Raw genomic sequence first — 13,836 nt, forward strand, 5'->3', positions numbered from 1 at the left:
CCATGTAGAACATGTACTTCCCAGTTACCCCCACAGAGGCGGGGGACCTGGGGCATTTACGTGCTGTCTCCTTTTGTCAGTCACTGTTGGAGTGGGGAGTGGCGTGAACCTCCTGACACTAAAGTCTTGCCACTCTCATACCCAGGGCAACGCGGGAACGAGTGGTCTGAGATCACCCACAGGCAGAGTCACGTGCTGGCCCTGGCAGTCAGACCACCAGATGTTGACAGGGTGAGGGTAACAGGATATATGGACTTGGCACCTTCAGTGTCTGCTACAACACCCCACCCAGACACATTCACCCAAACACATTCACCCAAACACAGCTTCCCTGCACCAATGATTACAGATTAGACAGTAACTGTTCTAGTCCAAATTGAGTTTAATCAACAGTTTCAGATTAGGCAGCGATTCACTGGAAATACTGAGGTCTGGGACAGGGCCCTGGTTGAGTTCCGACTTAAAAAGCAGTAGGACCTAGGGGACTCTAATCGAGGAGAGTCCTTCCTATGTCTCAGGGTTAAGGACCTGAGGGGTGGGTCCTGGGGAGGTTGGGGGGTCATCTTAGGAACTTACTGGGACGGTACCGGAAGCTGTTTGAGGGTACCCCAAGTACCATGTGGGGAGTTATATCTGGGGTTCCAGACGTAAAGTGAGTTAGGGGAAGGGACCCCAAAAAGATCCTGGTGGGGGAAGGGTTGGGGGTCCAGGGTGTTTCACAGAAACAATCAAGGGGCCTCGATTTCACAGAAATCATCAAGGGGGCTCCTTGTGGGCGGGTGAGGGGTATCATACCACCCCAAATATTGGGGACTGTTTACCCCCCAGCAGCCATTTTGGGGTTTTAATGTAAGACCCCAATGGCAGGACATTATCCACATACATTATCATGCATCTGCAACATTAGCATACGCTGGTTGTCCCACAGGACGGTGGGGACTGGAAAATCAGTCCAGGTTCTGGGTTTGAGTCCTAAGAGGACAGGCCTGGGGGCGCCACACGGCTCCTCTTCAATAGCTGCCGGAGCTGTGGGCAAGACAAGATGGGGGAGAAGTTTGAGCGGCTGCAAGGAGGGGTGGGGCAGGCACACCCTGTGAGGTTGGGGGTGACAGAGAATTGAGTGGGGTCAGCTGGGTTTGAAGGTTCTGAGTCAGCATGTGGGGGTTGGGGGTGAAGGCTCGTTCACACAGTGAATCAAGGCCCCTGAGCAGAGGTGCTGCTGGCTGGGGGTTCCCACCTGGGGATGACCCTTGACGACTGGGAGTCAAAGGGGAGAAGCGAGGGGTCAGAAGTCCCACTCTGAGGTCAGGACTAAACGTCAGAGGGCTGGAGGTCATACTTGGGGATCAAAGGTCACACCTTGAGGTCAGGATTCAGGGTTGAAAGTAGTCATACTCTGAGGTCAGGGTTGAAATAGAGGTCGGGAGAGTCACTAATATCAGGCAGGTGAGCAAACACTGAGGTCCAGAGTTACTTTTTTTGGCCGTGCTGCATGGCCTGTGGGATCTTAGTTTCCCAACCATGGATCAAGCCTGTGCCCCTTGCAGCGGGAGCGAGGCATCTTAACCACTGGACCACCAGGGAAGTCCTTCAAGGTCACATTTTGAAGTCAGGGTTGGATAAGGGTCAAGGTCACCTTCTAAGGTTACAAGCCACCCTCTAAAGTCAGGAATGGATGGGGTCAGGGGTTCACCCTGCAGTCGGGGCGGACTCAGTGCTCACCCCCTCGGGGCCCGGCCCAGGCCGTAGCAGGTGGACAGGCTGCTCATTCTCCAGGTTGCGCAGTGTTGGATCTGCCCCAGCTGCCAGCAGACGCCTCACAATGGCCTCCTGGGCTGGCCCAGGGGGCAGGGCGGCCGCCATGTGGAGGGCTGTGTTCCCATGGGCCTGGGGACAGTGAGGGAAGGACTGCTAAGGACACAGACCCAGCTGGCCTGGGCCCTCAACATCACACTTCACATTCTGTCACATCCATGTCCCACATGCCCCCTCCCACATCCCAGAAGCCCCCCCCCACAGCCGCAATCCACATACCGCTCTATGCCCTACACCTGCCCCTGTCCATGTCCTATACATTGGCCCCGCCACCGCCACAGCCCACAGGACTCCCAAAGTCCCACTGCCCCCTCTCTGCCATGTCTCACCCAAGCTGCACATTCCAGCCTAGGACCTACCTTCATGTTGACAAAGGCCCGCAGGTCTCCCCGCGGCAGTGCCAGCAGCAGCTGAACCAGGGTGGGGTTGGCGGCCTGCACAGCCAAGTGCAGGACTGTCTTGTTGCTCTTGATCTCCTGTGGGGAGGGGAATGGCAGAGGTCAGGCCAGTCCTCACACCCAAGCCTCCACCCATGGAACCCAAGAGCCTTTAGAGACCCTGTCTCTCTTTTGCAAGCACCCAGGAGTGCCTTATACAATTGTATACATTGTGCACTCTACAGGAATACCAGATTTAAGGCGGTACCAGCAGATCACACGCATCACCGAACTGTACATTTATTAAGACAATTTTCCAGCCCAAGTATCTTTGAGAAAAAGACTCCTTTTCTATTCCTCCAAAGGAGCTCTCTGGACTAGCAGCTGCCCTGGCCAGCCCACATTCTAGTAAACACAGTAAAATGCACCCACATCCCACCTGGACTGTACTTTATCTACAAGGATGGGAACTGAGCATCATGAACCAGTGGACTGCCTTAGCCTGTATCTACTTCCATGTTGAATTATTCTCTTCATATTCTGAAGCAAATAAAGACATTTCCCACAATGAAACTTTATTATGTGCCTTTAAGGAATCTGTAATAATAATCAACATTAAAAATTGTGTGTTTAGACACAGAAAACGAACTTATGGTTACGGAGGGAAGGGGATGGGGAGGATAAGTTAGGAGTTTGGGATTAGCAGATACAAACTACTACATGTAAAAGAGATAAACAAAAACGTCTTACTGTATAGCACAGGGAACTAGATTCAATATCCTATAATAACCCATAACCGAAAAGAATATGAAAAAGAATATGCGTATGTGTACAACTGAATCACTCTGCTGTATACCAGAAACTAACATAACATTGTAAATTAACTGTATGTCAATTTTTTTTTAATTAAAAACAACCCAGTTGGCTCATCAAATAAATTATGAAGAGAAAACAAAGAGATGGAGGGGAAGCTCTGAATTAAGAGCTTAAAGGACATATGACCACAATGTGTGGACATTATTTGGATCCCAGTTTTGTTTTGTTTTGTTTTGTTTTTTAAAGGAAAAAATTAATGTATGTCATTTTAGAGCCAAATAAAAATTTGAACACGGGATATTTGATATTATGAGATTTTAATTTTTTAAGGTGGAATAATGGTACTGAGCTTAACAAGAGTTCTTACCTTTTAAAGATAAATATTTACGGGTAAAATTATAAGCTTGGATTTGCTTAAGAATAATACAGGAAAGTGGAGAAGTGGATGGGATAGGACTGGCTATGAGTTGCTGGTTATTTATGTTGGGTATGTGGAGTTCAGTAGTCTATTTTCTGTACTTTATGTTCAAAGTTCTTTTTTTTTCTTCTTTTGGCTGTACTATGTGGCATGCGGGATCTTAGTTCCCCAACCAGGGATCTAACCTGTGTTCCCTGCCTTGTAAGCACGGGGACCACCCAGGAAGTCCCCAAAGTTAACTAAAATTTAAAAAATCCAAACAACGAGTAATTGTTTAGCTCTCTCAGCCAGTCTTTGAAGAAGCTATTGTCAGGAAGGAGGAGAATATAATTATTAACAGCTGGATTCTGGGGTCAGGCCACCTGGGCTCGAATCCCCTCTCTGACACTCACAAGGTATAAGATTTTTCAGTCTCGAGCCTCAGTTTCCTCATCAGTAAAAGAGAGAAAATAATAATGGTACACACATCAAAGTGTGTTTGTGAGGATTCAATTAGCTAACCCATGAAACTTAGTGCTTGATGAACATAAGCTAAAATCAGTAATGTTATTCCCTGTTGACAACTGGGGCACAGAGAAGTGAAGTAACATGTTCAAGGTCACACAGCGGGGAAGAGGCAAGTCAGCATTTGTTCAGAGCCCCTGGACATCTGGGAGCCCCCATCCCACATACCCTCCCAGGGGCCAGCTGCCCACTGCCCAGCTCACCTGGCTGGTGTGGTCAGCACCCATGTGCAGCAACATCCTGACGCAAGCCAGCCTGTCTTGGGCCTGGGTGCTCAGTGCTGGGGGATATAGGTCGGGTGGGTGCATAGCAACGTTGAGGGCCAGGATGGCTGTGTGGAGGGGGGTGAGGCCTGCAAAGTAGAGACAGTGAGGACTACATCTGGAGCACCCACCCCAGCCAGCCCCACCAGCCACACCCACCCAACTTACCCTCGAAGTCTCTGGCTTCTACGTCAACTCGAACCCCTGAGTTAATCACAGCCTGGGAGGAGGAGGAGACAGAGCTGGATTAGGGTCTCCCCAGGCCTTCTAGCCCTGAAAGCCAGGATCTAGGCAATCAGTTCATCCCATTCATCCCACCTGCCAGATGGACTTACCGAGAGAACTCTTGGGAGCCCATATGTAGCGGCCACGTGTAAGACAGAACGTCCTTGATGGTCAGTGGCGTTGGGTTCCGCTCCCAGGTTCAGCAGATCCTCCACAATCAGGGGCTGGTTGGCAGCAGCAGCCACCAGAAGAGGGGTCTGCAAGTGTCCGAAAAGATCAGTTGGGGCCCCCAGCCCCCTCCCCTCTGAAAACCAGGAATCCAGGCCCCCAGACCCTCTGCCCTCAGATCCAGGAGTCCAAGCGCCTACCCCTCACCTTGCCCTTATGCTCTCGAACGTCCAGCTGTCTGTACACTTGGAGCACCTCAGCTGCAGCATAGGCTAACCAGCGCAATCCCCGAGCCGCAAACAGGTGCAGGAGCCTGATAGGTGGGAGGCAGCAATGAGCACCACGCCCCAGCTGAGCAGGGAGCCTGCAGACCCCACTCCTCTATACTCACGTGTCTCCCTCCTCATCCTGGGCCAACAGCTTCTGTGGCCCCAAAGCCAGCACATGAGCACGGGCAGTGTCCAGGGATGGTCCGGTGACCACAGAAGGCAACTGTGGGGGTACTGACGGAAGTCCAGAACCTCTCCAGGATCCTGCCTGTGGCAGGGAAGGTTCTGCATAGAGCCGAGTATCCAGGGGGTCCTGAAGGGCACAGGCGGTGGGGAGAACCAGTCAGCTGACAATCCCCTTTCTACCATACACATATACATACAGAGCACCAGGCAGAGTGGCTGAGCGTCCCATCTGCGCCAAGTAACCTTGGACCTTTGGGTCTCAGTTTTGCCCATCTGAGGAATGGGATCCTAACCCAGCCCCAGACATTTCCAAAGCTGCATAAGGGAAACTGAAACTCTTAGGGGCCCTTCTGCATCCAGTTCCCATTCTGTATCTCACCTCCATCCCCAGGGGAAATGAACACGGCCTCCCTGGGTCCGAGTGTGAGTAGAAGTCAGAAGTCAGGAAACCTTCAGCAGCAGATGTGTAAGAGTAGGGGCTGTCCGTGTAGGCAGCATGCGTGTTGGGGTCCCAGTCTGCAAAGCCTGTGGGGGGCGCCAGGCTGCCAAGCCCAGAACCCACAGTCTCCTGGTGTGCTGGGAAGTGAGTATGGCCTGTGTGTGAGAGGAGGAGCAGAGGCAGGCCCGGTTACCAGAGTTAGGGAAGTCACAGCCCAGACTGGCCCTGTGTGAGGGCCTGGACTCTCCCAAGGTACTGAAAGCTAGTACTGCTGGGGCACCAAGGGGCTGGAGGCTTGGACTTTGGGGACCTAAATGACTAGGACACTGAGGGGTTGAGGGCCTAGACTCTAGGCTGGGAGCCTGGGCCCCTGAAGGGCTGTGTGCATACCCTACTGGGCTCCAGAGGATCTGGGAGATCAAACTTCTGCCAGGTCTCAGCAAGAATGAGGGCCTAACTCCTAAGTTCCCCAAAGTTCTAAGAGTTGGGATGTTTGAGTCCTGGAGGGGAGCTGGGGCTGGGAGCTGACAGAACCAGGTGAGTTTCCAGACTTACCAGTTTCACCCTCATTCACCGATGGGGTCAGGGGCTGGGCCAGGGGAGGTGGAAACTGTCCCTGTAAAGGCACAAGCAAAAAAAGAAAGGGTGAATGGACCGGGCAGATGCCTCAATGCCCATTCCCCACCTACGGGGCATCTAAGTCAGGACTACATCTCTCATCAGCCCTGAGAGCCCAGCAAGGCAGCAAGTTCTTGCCCAGCGGGACATGGCCTCATGGGAGTCCTAGTTTTCAGGGCTTCATGGGCCTCACCGGTAGCCCACCAGCGTCAGGCTGCTGCTGGCGGCGCCTTTGTTCTTCTAGGAGCTTCTTCACCGTCTGTGATGGGCAGTGGCTGCGCTCATTCCGGCTCACTGCGGGGGGGAGGCGGGAGGGAAGTTATCAGGGGTCCTTAAGTCACCCGAGTGCGCGGGGGAGTGGATCTCAGCGCCCTCCTCGCCCTCCCGCGCGGAAAAACTGGCACACTGATGTCGCCTGAGGACTCCAAAGCCAATCTAAGATTTCGGGTGCGGCCCCGCCTCCGCCGTTTCCTTCCTTTTGCTCCGCACTTTCCCCTCTGACCCAACTTTCCACCAGCGTCGTGGAAACTGAGGAAGGGGGTGGAGGGCGCCCTCTGCAGCCGCCCCTCCCTCTGCCTGCCACTTCCGTGAAAAATCCTACCCCACCCCACCCCACCCCCAGATCTCCCAGTCCTGAGGGATTCGGGGCATCGCCGGGCATCACTCCGCAGAGACTCACAGCCAGGTTCCCAGGATCTCTCTGCTCTAGAAGCTGCCCTGATACTCTTTCCTCGGGAAACCAGGCATCCGAGTCCCCAGCCCCTCTCCCTGAGGGCCCACGAAGTCAGTAGCCCCCTAGCTCATCAGGGATCCAAAGGTCCAGGCCCCACCCCACGGGAGTCTGGGAGACTCTCATCCCCTTCCCCAGGACCCAGGAGTCCGGGCGCTCAGCCTACTCCCCCACCAGGACCTGGGAGTCCCAGTTTCCAGACTCCTTGTTCGCACAACGCAAGAAGGCCAGGCTCTCAACCCTCACCCTTCCTAGGCCTCAGCCCTTACCCTTCCGAGCCCGGTTCCGGCAGAGGAAGGGTTAAGCGCCGGTGGGCGGGCTCGGAAACAGCCCAGACGCGACGCGCTGACGTCACGGCGCTCGCGCAAGGGAATCTTCCACCTCCCTCTTCCTCTCCGCCCCGCCGCCCAGGTGTCCGGCTCTGAGAAGCGATGCTTGGCCAAGCGTGGCGCTCGTGGAATCTCCGCACATGGGGAATTCCTGCTCAGCCCGGGGACCCAGGCCGGGTGGGGACTCGGGAAATCCCAGGGTGGGGGCAGTGTCACGGCCAGAGTGCATCCCCGCGGCCAGGCCCCCGGACCTTGCCCACCCAGGCTTTGGCTGATTTCACACAACGACCCCAAAGACTCGATCCAGCCTCTTTCTCTAGAGCATGGAGTCCGGGTCGCCAGCCCCCTCCTCCCAGGACCCAGGCAGGGTCGGGGCTCCCAGCGCTTTCACCCCCGGGACCTAGGATTCCGGATCCCCAGTCCTTTACACGCCATCTTGCCCCCCGCCCCCCGGGACTCAGGAGTCCAGAATCTCAGCCGCTCCGGCATCACGACCCAAGAGTCTGGGCCCTCTGCCCCCTCCAAACACCGGGTACCCTCACTCTCAGCTTGATGCTTGACCCCTCACTCTTGATGCTCCAGCTGCATCCCTCAGAGCCTCAAGAGTCCGTTCCCTGGCCCATCTCTTAGGGGCCCAGCGGGTCTCCCCTCCCCCCAACCCCCCACTCCATTACCTCGGGGATTCCGTGGTGCGGATTGCGGGCCCCCAGGGCCCCGGCCTCGGCGCTGCGCCAGCCTCGCTGTTTCCCCGCGGAGCCGCCGCCGGGTCCCCGATCTTGTGTCGGGTCCCCCCGCGAGTTTTTAAACTGAGGTTCTAGCACCGCCCAGACCTGGGCAGGGCCCCGCCCACAAGCCTGGGAGTCCCCGTGTCGCGCTCGAGCAAACTTGGTGTCCAAATGGGAGGGGCTGACTTTGAGAGCCCAACTCTTAAGTCTCCCCGGAAACAGAGACTGGGAACCCCATCTTTGGTCTGAGGGATAAGGGGCCTGGGGGAGCGCACTCCTGAAGGAGGAGGGAACTGGGGACCTGGACTTCCTCCAAGGGGGTGTTGGAGGCCTTGACTCCTAGGCCCTGGGCTGGCAGAAGATCAGGGCGGGGGGACTGGGTCCTAAGGGAGAAGGGGGATGGGATTCTGGACTCCCTGGTCTCGAGGGAGGAAAGGTCTGTAGGTAAGAATGATATAGGTGAAAAAAAAAAATGATATAGGTGGACTCAAATTTCCCCCCTTCCTCACATCACCTTTTTCGGAGGCCAGTTTTCATTTATTCATTTGTCATTAAAACTAATTACTGCAAGGGAGGCACTTTGCTGGGTGCTGTGGTATAGCTGTGAACTAAGCAGGCAGGAATTCCCAGCCCTCAAGCAGACTGACATTCCAGTGGGAGGCTCACTCTCACCCATCTTGGTGACCATGTAAATCATATTTCTCCCCTGCCTTCAAGACTCTGCTCTCCTGGTTCTCCTCCCTCACTTGCCGCTCCTTCTGTTTTACTGGCTGTCTCCTCCTCTTCACTGGTTCTTGGTGTTGGGAGGAGGTGGTGTTGCTCCTCTGTCTGTACTCACTTCCTTGATGATCTCATCCAGTCTCATGGCTTTAAATACCATCCATAAGCCATCAGTCCCCAGACTTACATTTCCAGACCAGCCTTAACCCCTGAACTCAAAGAGGCAGCTGTGGTCATTCAACTTCTCCACAGGGAGATCTGTCAGGCATTTCCAACTCAGTTTGCCCAAACCTTGGCACTTTCCCCCCCTAAACCTGCTCCCCTCCTTCTCCATCCTGTCAAAGGATGCTCTGTCTTCTCAGTTTCTTAGGCCAGAAGTTTTGGTCATCCTGGACCCCTCTCTCTCATACACACCCGTATCCATTCCGTTAGTAAGTTTTGTTGGCTCTACCTTCAAAACCTTTCCAGAGTCTCCCCAGTGTTCACACCCTGGTCTACTTGTCATGTCCCACCTGGACAATCATAGCAGCCTCCCTGGTCTCTCTGACCCTCCCCGCCCACCCCTCCCCCCTTGCCCCCCGCCCAGTTTGTCCTTAAAGGCAGTCAGAATGATCCATCATCTCTCCCCCTCCCACACACACAGGAAGCAGGTGGCTTTGCCACCAGCAGAGTGACATCCGCTATTGCTGCCTCTCTACTCCCCTGTTGTTCTCAGAACTTCTCTGGACCAAAGCCCTTTGACAGACCCCTTCCAGCCCCCAGCCCACCATGGTCCCTCCAGGCAACATCCTGTTCCTGCTTTTGCTCCCAGGTGAAGTCAGTGGTTGTGGAGGGTGTTAGGCAGATTTTTGTGAAAGGGGCAGTTTGCGCTGGCATCTGAAGGGAGGGGTGCTGAGGGCGGGTCCTTCTCCCAGTGCCCTCACCCTTCCAGAGGTAAACTGGGCCTGGTTCTTTGGGGAGGGAAGCTGAGTTTACATGGCTGCTTTTCATCCCCTTCTGACTGCTGGGTCTCTGCCTTTACTTCTGCTTTCCTGTCTCTCTCTGTGTCTCTGGGTGCTCCTCTCCCATTTGGTCCCTTTCTCATTTGATCTCTCCTCTCTCTGGAGTGGAGGTTACTTCTCAGGACATCCCCTTTCCCTGCAACCTGTTTTGAGAACCACCTCACCCCACTGATCTACCTTCCCTCTCCTTCCACAGTGGCTGCAGCCCAGATGACCTCAGGTGAGAAATCAACACCCCCTCCCCTTTGTGGCGCTACTTCAGGTCCAGCTTTCATCCCTAAAGTGTGGCCTGTGGGTCCCGGATTTCACCTCTCATCCCCGAATCGGAGCCTCCAGTGGATCTGCAGCCTTCTCTGAGTCCCCGTCTCACTGTCCTCATCACCAAATTGAAGGCCCAGGGACTCGGCAACCCCCCAGCCTGTCTTCAGGAGTACTCACTATGCCCAAAGCACAGTCCTGGGAGCCCTGGAACACCCCCGGCCTCTCTCTGGAGCTCCATCTCCCCTCTCATTCCCCAGGGAATCTGGGACACCCACGCCCAAAGGGAATTCTTCTGCCCCAGGTGCCCAGAGCCCAGCCCCGAGTGTCTGGAACCCCCTTCAGCCACCTTCTGTCTTGGCCTCCACCCTTCAGGTTCCTGTTCCGGATGTGGGCCCCTCTCCCTGCCGCTCCTGGCAGGCCTCGTGGCCGCAGATGCAGTTGTGTCACTGCTAATCGTTGTGGTGGTGTTTGTGTGTGCGCGCCTACGCAGCAGGCCCACCCAAGGTGAGGGCAGGGATAGAGCTGGGCCTGAAGAGGCATGGTGTCCCTAGGGAGGGGGTCCCCAGGGCGGGGGCCCCCGGGCAAGCCCTCGAGGTTCTGGGGAAACCCTGGGGGCGGTGTTTAGGGGAAATCCTGAGGAAACCCCTGAGGCAGGGGGTCCCCAAGGAGGTGGAGATGTGGGTGGAAGGTGGGTGGTCAGGCCTCGTGCTTTCTCTCCCCACCCCCAGAAGATGGCAAAATCTACATCAACATGCCTGGCAGGGGCTGACTCCCCAGGAACTGCGACCTTTGGCTTCTGACTTTGTCAGCTTGGATTGTGTATGGCGGCCCAGGAAATCCACCCCTCTTTTGGGCCAGAATAAAGCAATTGAAATACTTCTTGTTCTAATTCTTTCTCACACAACCCAGGTTCCCCAAAGGCTCCCTCTCATTTAGCTGTTCCTGGGTCCTTGATCTCCCCAGAACCCCACATATCCCCATCCCATCAGCCCAGGGATCTGGAATAACTCAACATTGTGTGCTCCATGTTTATTTGGGGGCAGTAGTGGGGAGAGGTCTGATGTCTCATGGAGGACACTCTGTGGATCTGTATCTTGGTGGGTGTAGGAATAGGGTGCTGTGCAGGCATCAGGAATGGTTGGATCCAGGCATCAGGTTGCTGACTGCCCTGGTTTGGGCTCATTTGTAATACGGTCTCTGTGTGTTGAGGTCGCTGTAGACATCTGTCCTCTGGCCTTGGAGCTCCTAAAGGGATGGACAGGGTGTGGTCCATCCGTGAAAGGGGTCCACCCAATAAATTGAAAATAAAATCTAGCCTTTTCCCATGCTGCAAGGCCCCTGGCAGCTTCTTCAACCTTGTAGCCATGAAAGAGATCTGGATTTTATTCAAGTGCATTCAATGTTCCCCTGTCTCCTCCACTTCATCATTATGCCCCAGCCAAGGGGCCTTTGTGTGTGCTGTGCTCTCTGCCTGAAACACTGGTCCCCTAGATATTCCCATGGGTGGTTCCTTCTCCCCCTTCAAGTCTCAGTTCATGTCACTTTCTCAAAGAGGCATTTCTTGATTTCCCCATCTATAGTTTCTTCCTCCCACATCCCATCACTGTCACATCAATCTACTTTATTTCCTTCATGATGCCTCCTCAAATGATCTTATTCATTAATGTGCTTCAAGTCTATCTCCCCAACTAGGATGTAAGCTCTGCTGTTGTGTCTCCAGTCCCTAGCATACATAGGCCCTCAACAAATTCCACCAAAGGAATGAATAAATTGGGGCTTTGCCCTAAAATTTCATTGCCCCCCAGTAACTGGAAAGCTCCTTCAGTCTTCTTGACCTCACAGAGCCAAACTTGAGATTCTTATACTTTAAAAAGAGACTTTTTATCGACAAGTGAGGCAAAGCAAAGCTGGTTGCAGACAAGTGAAATAGATTTCACATTGCGGGGTTCACAGTGGGGGTGGGGTGGGGGTCTATGGCCCCAAGATGCAGGTCTCAGATAGAACCCTTGAAATCATAAACAAATGCCCACTCTAGAGTTCATCTTTCTGGAGAAGGTCTGTTTGACTTCCATTAGATTCCCAGAGGAGCTCATGACCCCCTAAAGGGTTAAGAATGACATTGACAGGAGGTGGGAGATGATGGAAAGATGACATCTGCATCATGGTTCTTAAGAAGGGTTTCAAGGACACTTGCACTGCCTGTAGACTATATGCACAATTTTGTATTTTTTGTGTGGATATTTCTGAGGAGTCTCTGGCTTTTGTCAGTTTCTCAAAAGGATGCAGGGTGAATTATATCCTCTGCCCTTATGAGGACTTCTCTGAGAAATCAGCCTGTCCTGAACTGGGCTTTTCCAGAACAATTCAGAGCCTGCCTTCTGGCTGAGACGAAACCATCCCTGTATTTCCCCTCCACATATTTTGAGCTGAGCATCTGGTTGATCACTGAAAGCAGTTTGGGGTGCTTTGTCCTCAAATACTTGAGGAGCTTCTAAGAAAGTGGGCTTTAGAGTCTAGGTTCTGCAGGGACTGAGGGAGGGGTATTTTGGACAGACACCCACAGGGCAGGAGTGAGGTGTGAGAAAGAGAAGCCAGTTTCCTCACCTGATAAGGCGACTCTGTCTCAGTGATATGCTGTTTCCGGGTCACTGCTGGGGGGTAGGGGGAGCAGCAGAGTTCAGAGATGGGGTGAGAATTGAGACCATTTTGTTGCAAAAGCAGCCCCTCCATCACCTCCTTTTGGGTGGACCGTGACTTGGGAGCTTATCCCTCCCCACCAGGCGAGTTCTCAGAGGGTCTCAGGCCATCCCCGGCCAGCCCCACTCACCCTCCGCGGACCCTCGCCCCCGAGGGACCAGCCGACCCAGGGAGTACACAGCCAGGGCGATGAGGAGAGTCAGCACCAAGTCCCCCAGCACGATCCCCGCCAGTATGCCGGGGCTCACGGAGGAGCAGTTGCAGTCTGGGAATGTATGTGACACAGGAGTCAGGGGAGATCAGTGAGAGATGGGAAGTGGGAGGTGGTGTCAGTTATCAGGGGGGTGGTATGGAAGAGACTGGGGAAGGGGCAGAGATGGGGTGGTCTCAGGGAGGTAGGGAGGGGGATTGCAGGGTCTAGGCCTACCTGTACGGGCCTGAACGAGGCTGAGACCTGAGGAGAGAAAAAGAAGGTAAACTGAGACACAGGGCTGTAACTAGGGGGTGGGCAAAGAAGCTGGGGAGGGTGGGTCCTGACAGCCAGCAGGCGCGGGTGGAGAGCAACGTCTGGCGGGACCTGTGGGCCAGCATCAAGGCCACCGGACTGTGTTACTTCTACGTCGACTTGTTCTGTTGCGAAACCCTTAGAGTCCCCTCCCTCTGCTTCTCCCAGAGGCCAGATCTTGGGGCAGGGGGCCTACAGGCTCTGGGAGAGACCCATAGGGTTTGGGGGGCTGGGGATCTGCTCCGGTCCCCCCCCCCACCCCAGTTCTCTCTTTCTGCCCTGTTCCCTGCCCTGCCCGTAGCTGAGCTCAGGAGCTGCTGAAGCCCCCAACTCACCACACACAGTCAGAAGGAGAGACAGGAGCCTGTTGGAGGGTCCAAGGTCCCCCATGATGCAGGCGACGCTGCTGGACACCACAGTCCAAGGCGGGTGGGATGCTGCGTAGTGTCCAACCAAGTAAAGGAGGAAGTCTGAGGTGGGTGGTGGCAAGAGGGAGGAGGGGACGATGGGGGAGGAGGAACAGAGACTGATAACACCAGAAAGAGTCAGGCCCAGACACCCCAGGGGCCATGCTGCAGCTCCAATGGCTCAGACGAAGGACAAAGGGTATGTATGTCAACTCAATCTCCATCCTCAGGCAGGGGTCGGACATCATAATAACAGGAGGATCTGTAGCTGACTGTGATTGAAGCTATCTATCTCTGCCTCTTCCTGGCTGGACAGCCTTGAGCAAGTCACTCAACCTCTCTGGGCCTCAGTTTCCTCACCTG

The 13,836-nt window shown here is 54.5% G+C and overlaps 3 protein-coding genes across 5 annotated transcripts; 1 reads left to right on the forward strand and 2 right to left on the reverse strand.

Annotated features, from left to right (window-relative positions):
• Positions 1-370: 370 nt before the first annotated feature.
• NFKBID (NFKB inhibitor delta) lies at positions 371-7,090 on the reverse strand. The gene is made up of 12 exons (XM_057712533.1): positions 7,009-7,090; positions 6,292-6,392; positions 6,036-6,096; positions 5,421-5,635; positions 4,978-5,168; positions 4,794-4,899; positions 4,529-4,675; positions 4,362-4,413; positions 4,134-4,282; positions 2,175-2,291; positions 1,723-1,887; positions 371-1,026 (listed from the first exon to the last, which is right to left on the reverse strand). The coding sequence occupies exons 4-12, from the start codon at positions 5,424-5,426 to the stop codon at positions 973-975; spliced, it is 987 nt and encodes a 328-aa protein (XP_057568516.1). The 5' UTR covers positions 5,427-5,635; positions 6,036-6,096; positions 6,292-6,392; positions 7,009-7,090; the 3' UTR covers positions 371-972.
• A 2,171-nt stretch (positions 7,091-9,261) lies between these two features.
• HCST (hematopoietic cell signal transducer) lies at positions 9,262-10,741 on the forward strand. 2 transcript variants are annotated; one of them, XM_057712608.1, is made up of 4 exons: positions 9,262-9,413; positions 9,800-9,823; positions 10,237-10,368; positions 10,593-10,741. In XM_057712608.1, the coding sequence occupies exons 1-4, from the start codon at positions 9,371-9,373 to the stop codon at positions 10,631-10,633; spliced, it is 240 nt and encodes a 79-aa protein (XP_057568591.1). In that variant the 5' UTR covers positions 9,262-9,370; the 3' UTR covers positions 10,634-10,741. The 2 variants fall into 2 exon arrangements, with proteins under 2 accessions (XP_057568591.1, XP_057568592.1); XM_057712609.1 differs by having other exon boundaries at positions 9,286-9,413; positions 10,596-10,741.
• Positions 10,742-10,882: 141 nt separating this feature from the next.
• TYROBP (transmembrane immune signaling adaptor TYROBP) lies at positions 10,883-13,526 on the reverse strand. 2 transcript variants are annotated; one of them, XM_057712595.1, is made up of 5 exons: positions 13,402-13,526; positions 12,989-13,015; positions 12,692-12,826; positions 12,469-12,512; positions 10,883-11,109 (listed from the first exon to the last, which is right to left on the reverse strand). In XM_057712595.1, the coding sequence occupies exons 1-5, from the start codon at positions 13,454-13,456 to the stop codon at positions 11,044-11,046; spliced, it is 327 nt and encodes a 108-aa protein (XP_057568578.1). In that variant the 5' UTR covers positions 13,457-13,526; the 3' UTR covers positions 10,883-11,043. The 2 variants fall into 2 exon arrangements, with proteins under 2 accessions (XP_057568578.1, XP_057568576.1); XM_057712593.1 differs by having other exon boundaries at positions 12,469-12,515.
• Positions 13,527-13,836: the final 310 nt, after the last annotated feature.

This window comes from Hippopotamus amphibius, chromosome 16 (assembly GCF_030028045.1).
Source record: "Hippopotamus amphibius kiboko isolate mHipAmp2 chromosome 16, mHipAmp2.hap2, whole genome shotgun sequence".
In the NCBI taxonomy this organism is placed as follows: Eukaryota; Metazoa; Chordata; class Mammalia; order Artiodactyla; family Hippopotamidae; genus Hippopotamus; species Hippopotamus amphibius.

Bases quoted from the DNA above. Each gene is read 5' to 3' on its own strand.
- HCST (XM_057712608.1), top strand. From the start codon at position 9,371: ATGGTCCCTCCAGGCAACATCCTGTTCCTGCTTTTGCTCCCAG. The intron at 9,824-10,236 runs GTGAGAAATCAA...TCCACCCTTCAG, and splicing joins TGCAGCCCAGATGACCTCAG to GTTCCTGTTCCGGATGTGGG. The intron at 10,369-10,592 runs GTGAGGGCAGGG...CCCCACCCCCAG, and splicing joins ACGCAGCAGGCCCACCCAAG to AAGATGGCAAAATCTACATC.
- TYROBP (XM_057712593.1), bottom strand. From the start codon at position 13,456: ATGGGGGACCTTGGACCCTCCAACAGGCTCCTGTCTCTCCTTCTGACT. The intron at 12,827-12,988 runs GTAGGCCTAGAC...ATACATTCCCAG, and splicing joins CCTCGTTCAGGCCCGTACAG to ACTGCAACTGCTCCTCCGTG. The intron at 12,516-12,691 runs GTGAGTGGGGCT...CCTACCCCCCAG, and splicing joins GGGGCGAGGGTCCGCGGAGG to CAGTGACCCGGAAACAGCAT.
- NFKBID (XM_057712533.1), bottom strand. The intron at 4,283-4,361 runs GTAAGTTGGGTG...TCTACTTTGCAG, and splicing joins AGAAGCCAGAGACTTCGAGG to GCCTCACCCCCCTCCACACA. The intron at 2,292-4,133 runs GTGAGCTGGGCA...CCCTCCCCACAG, and splicing joins GTGCTGACCACACCAGCCAG to GAGATCAAGAGCAACAAGAC.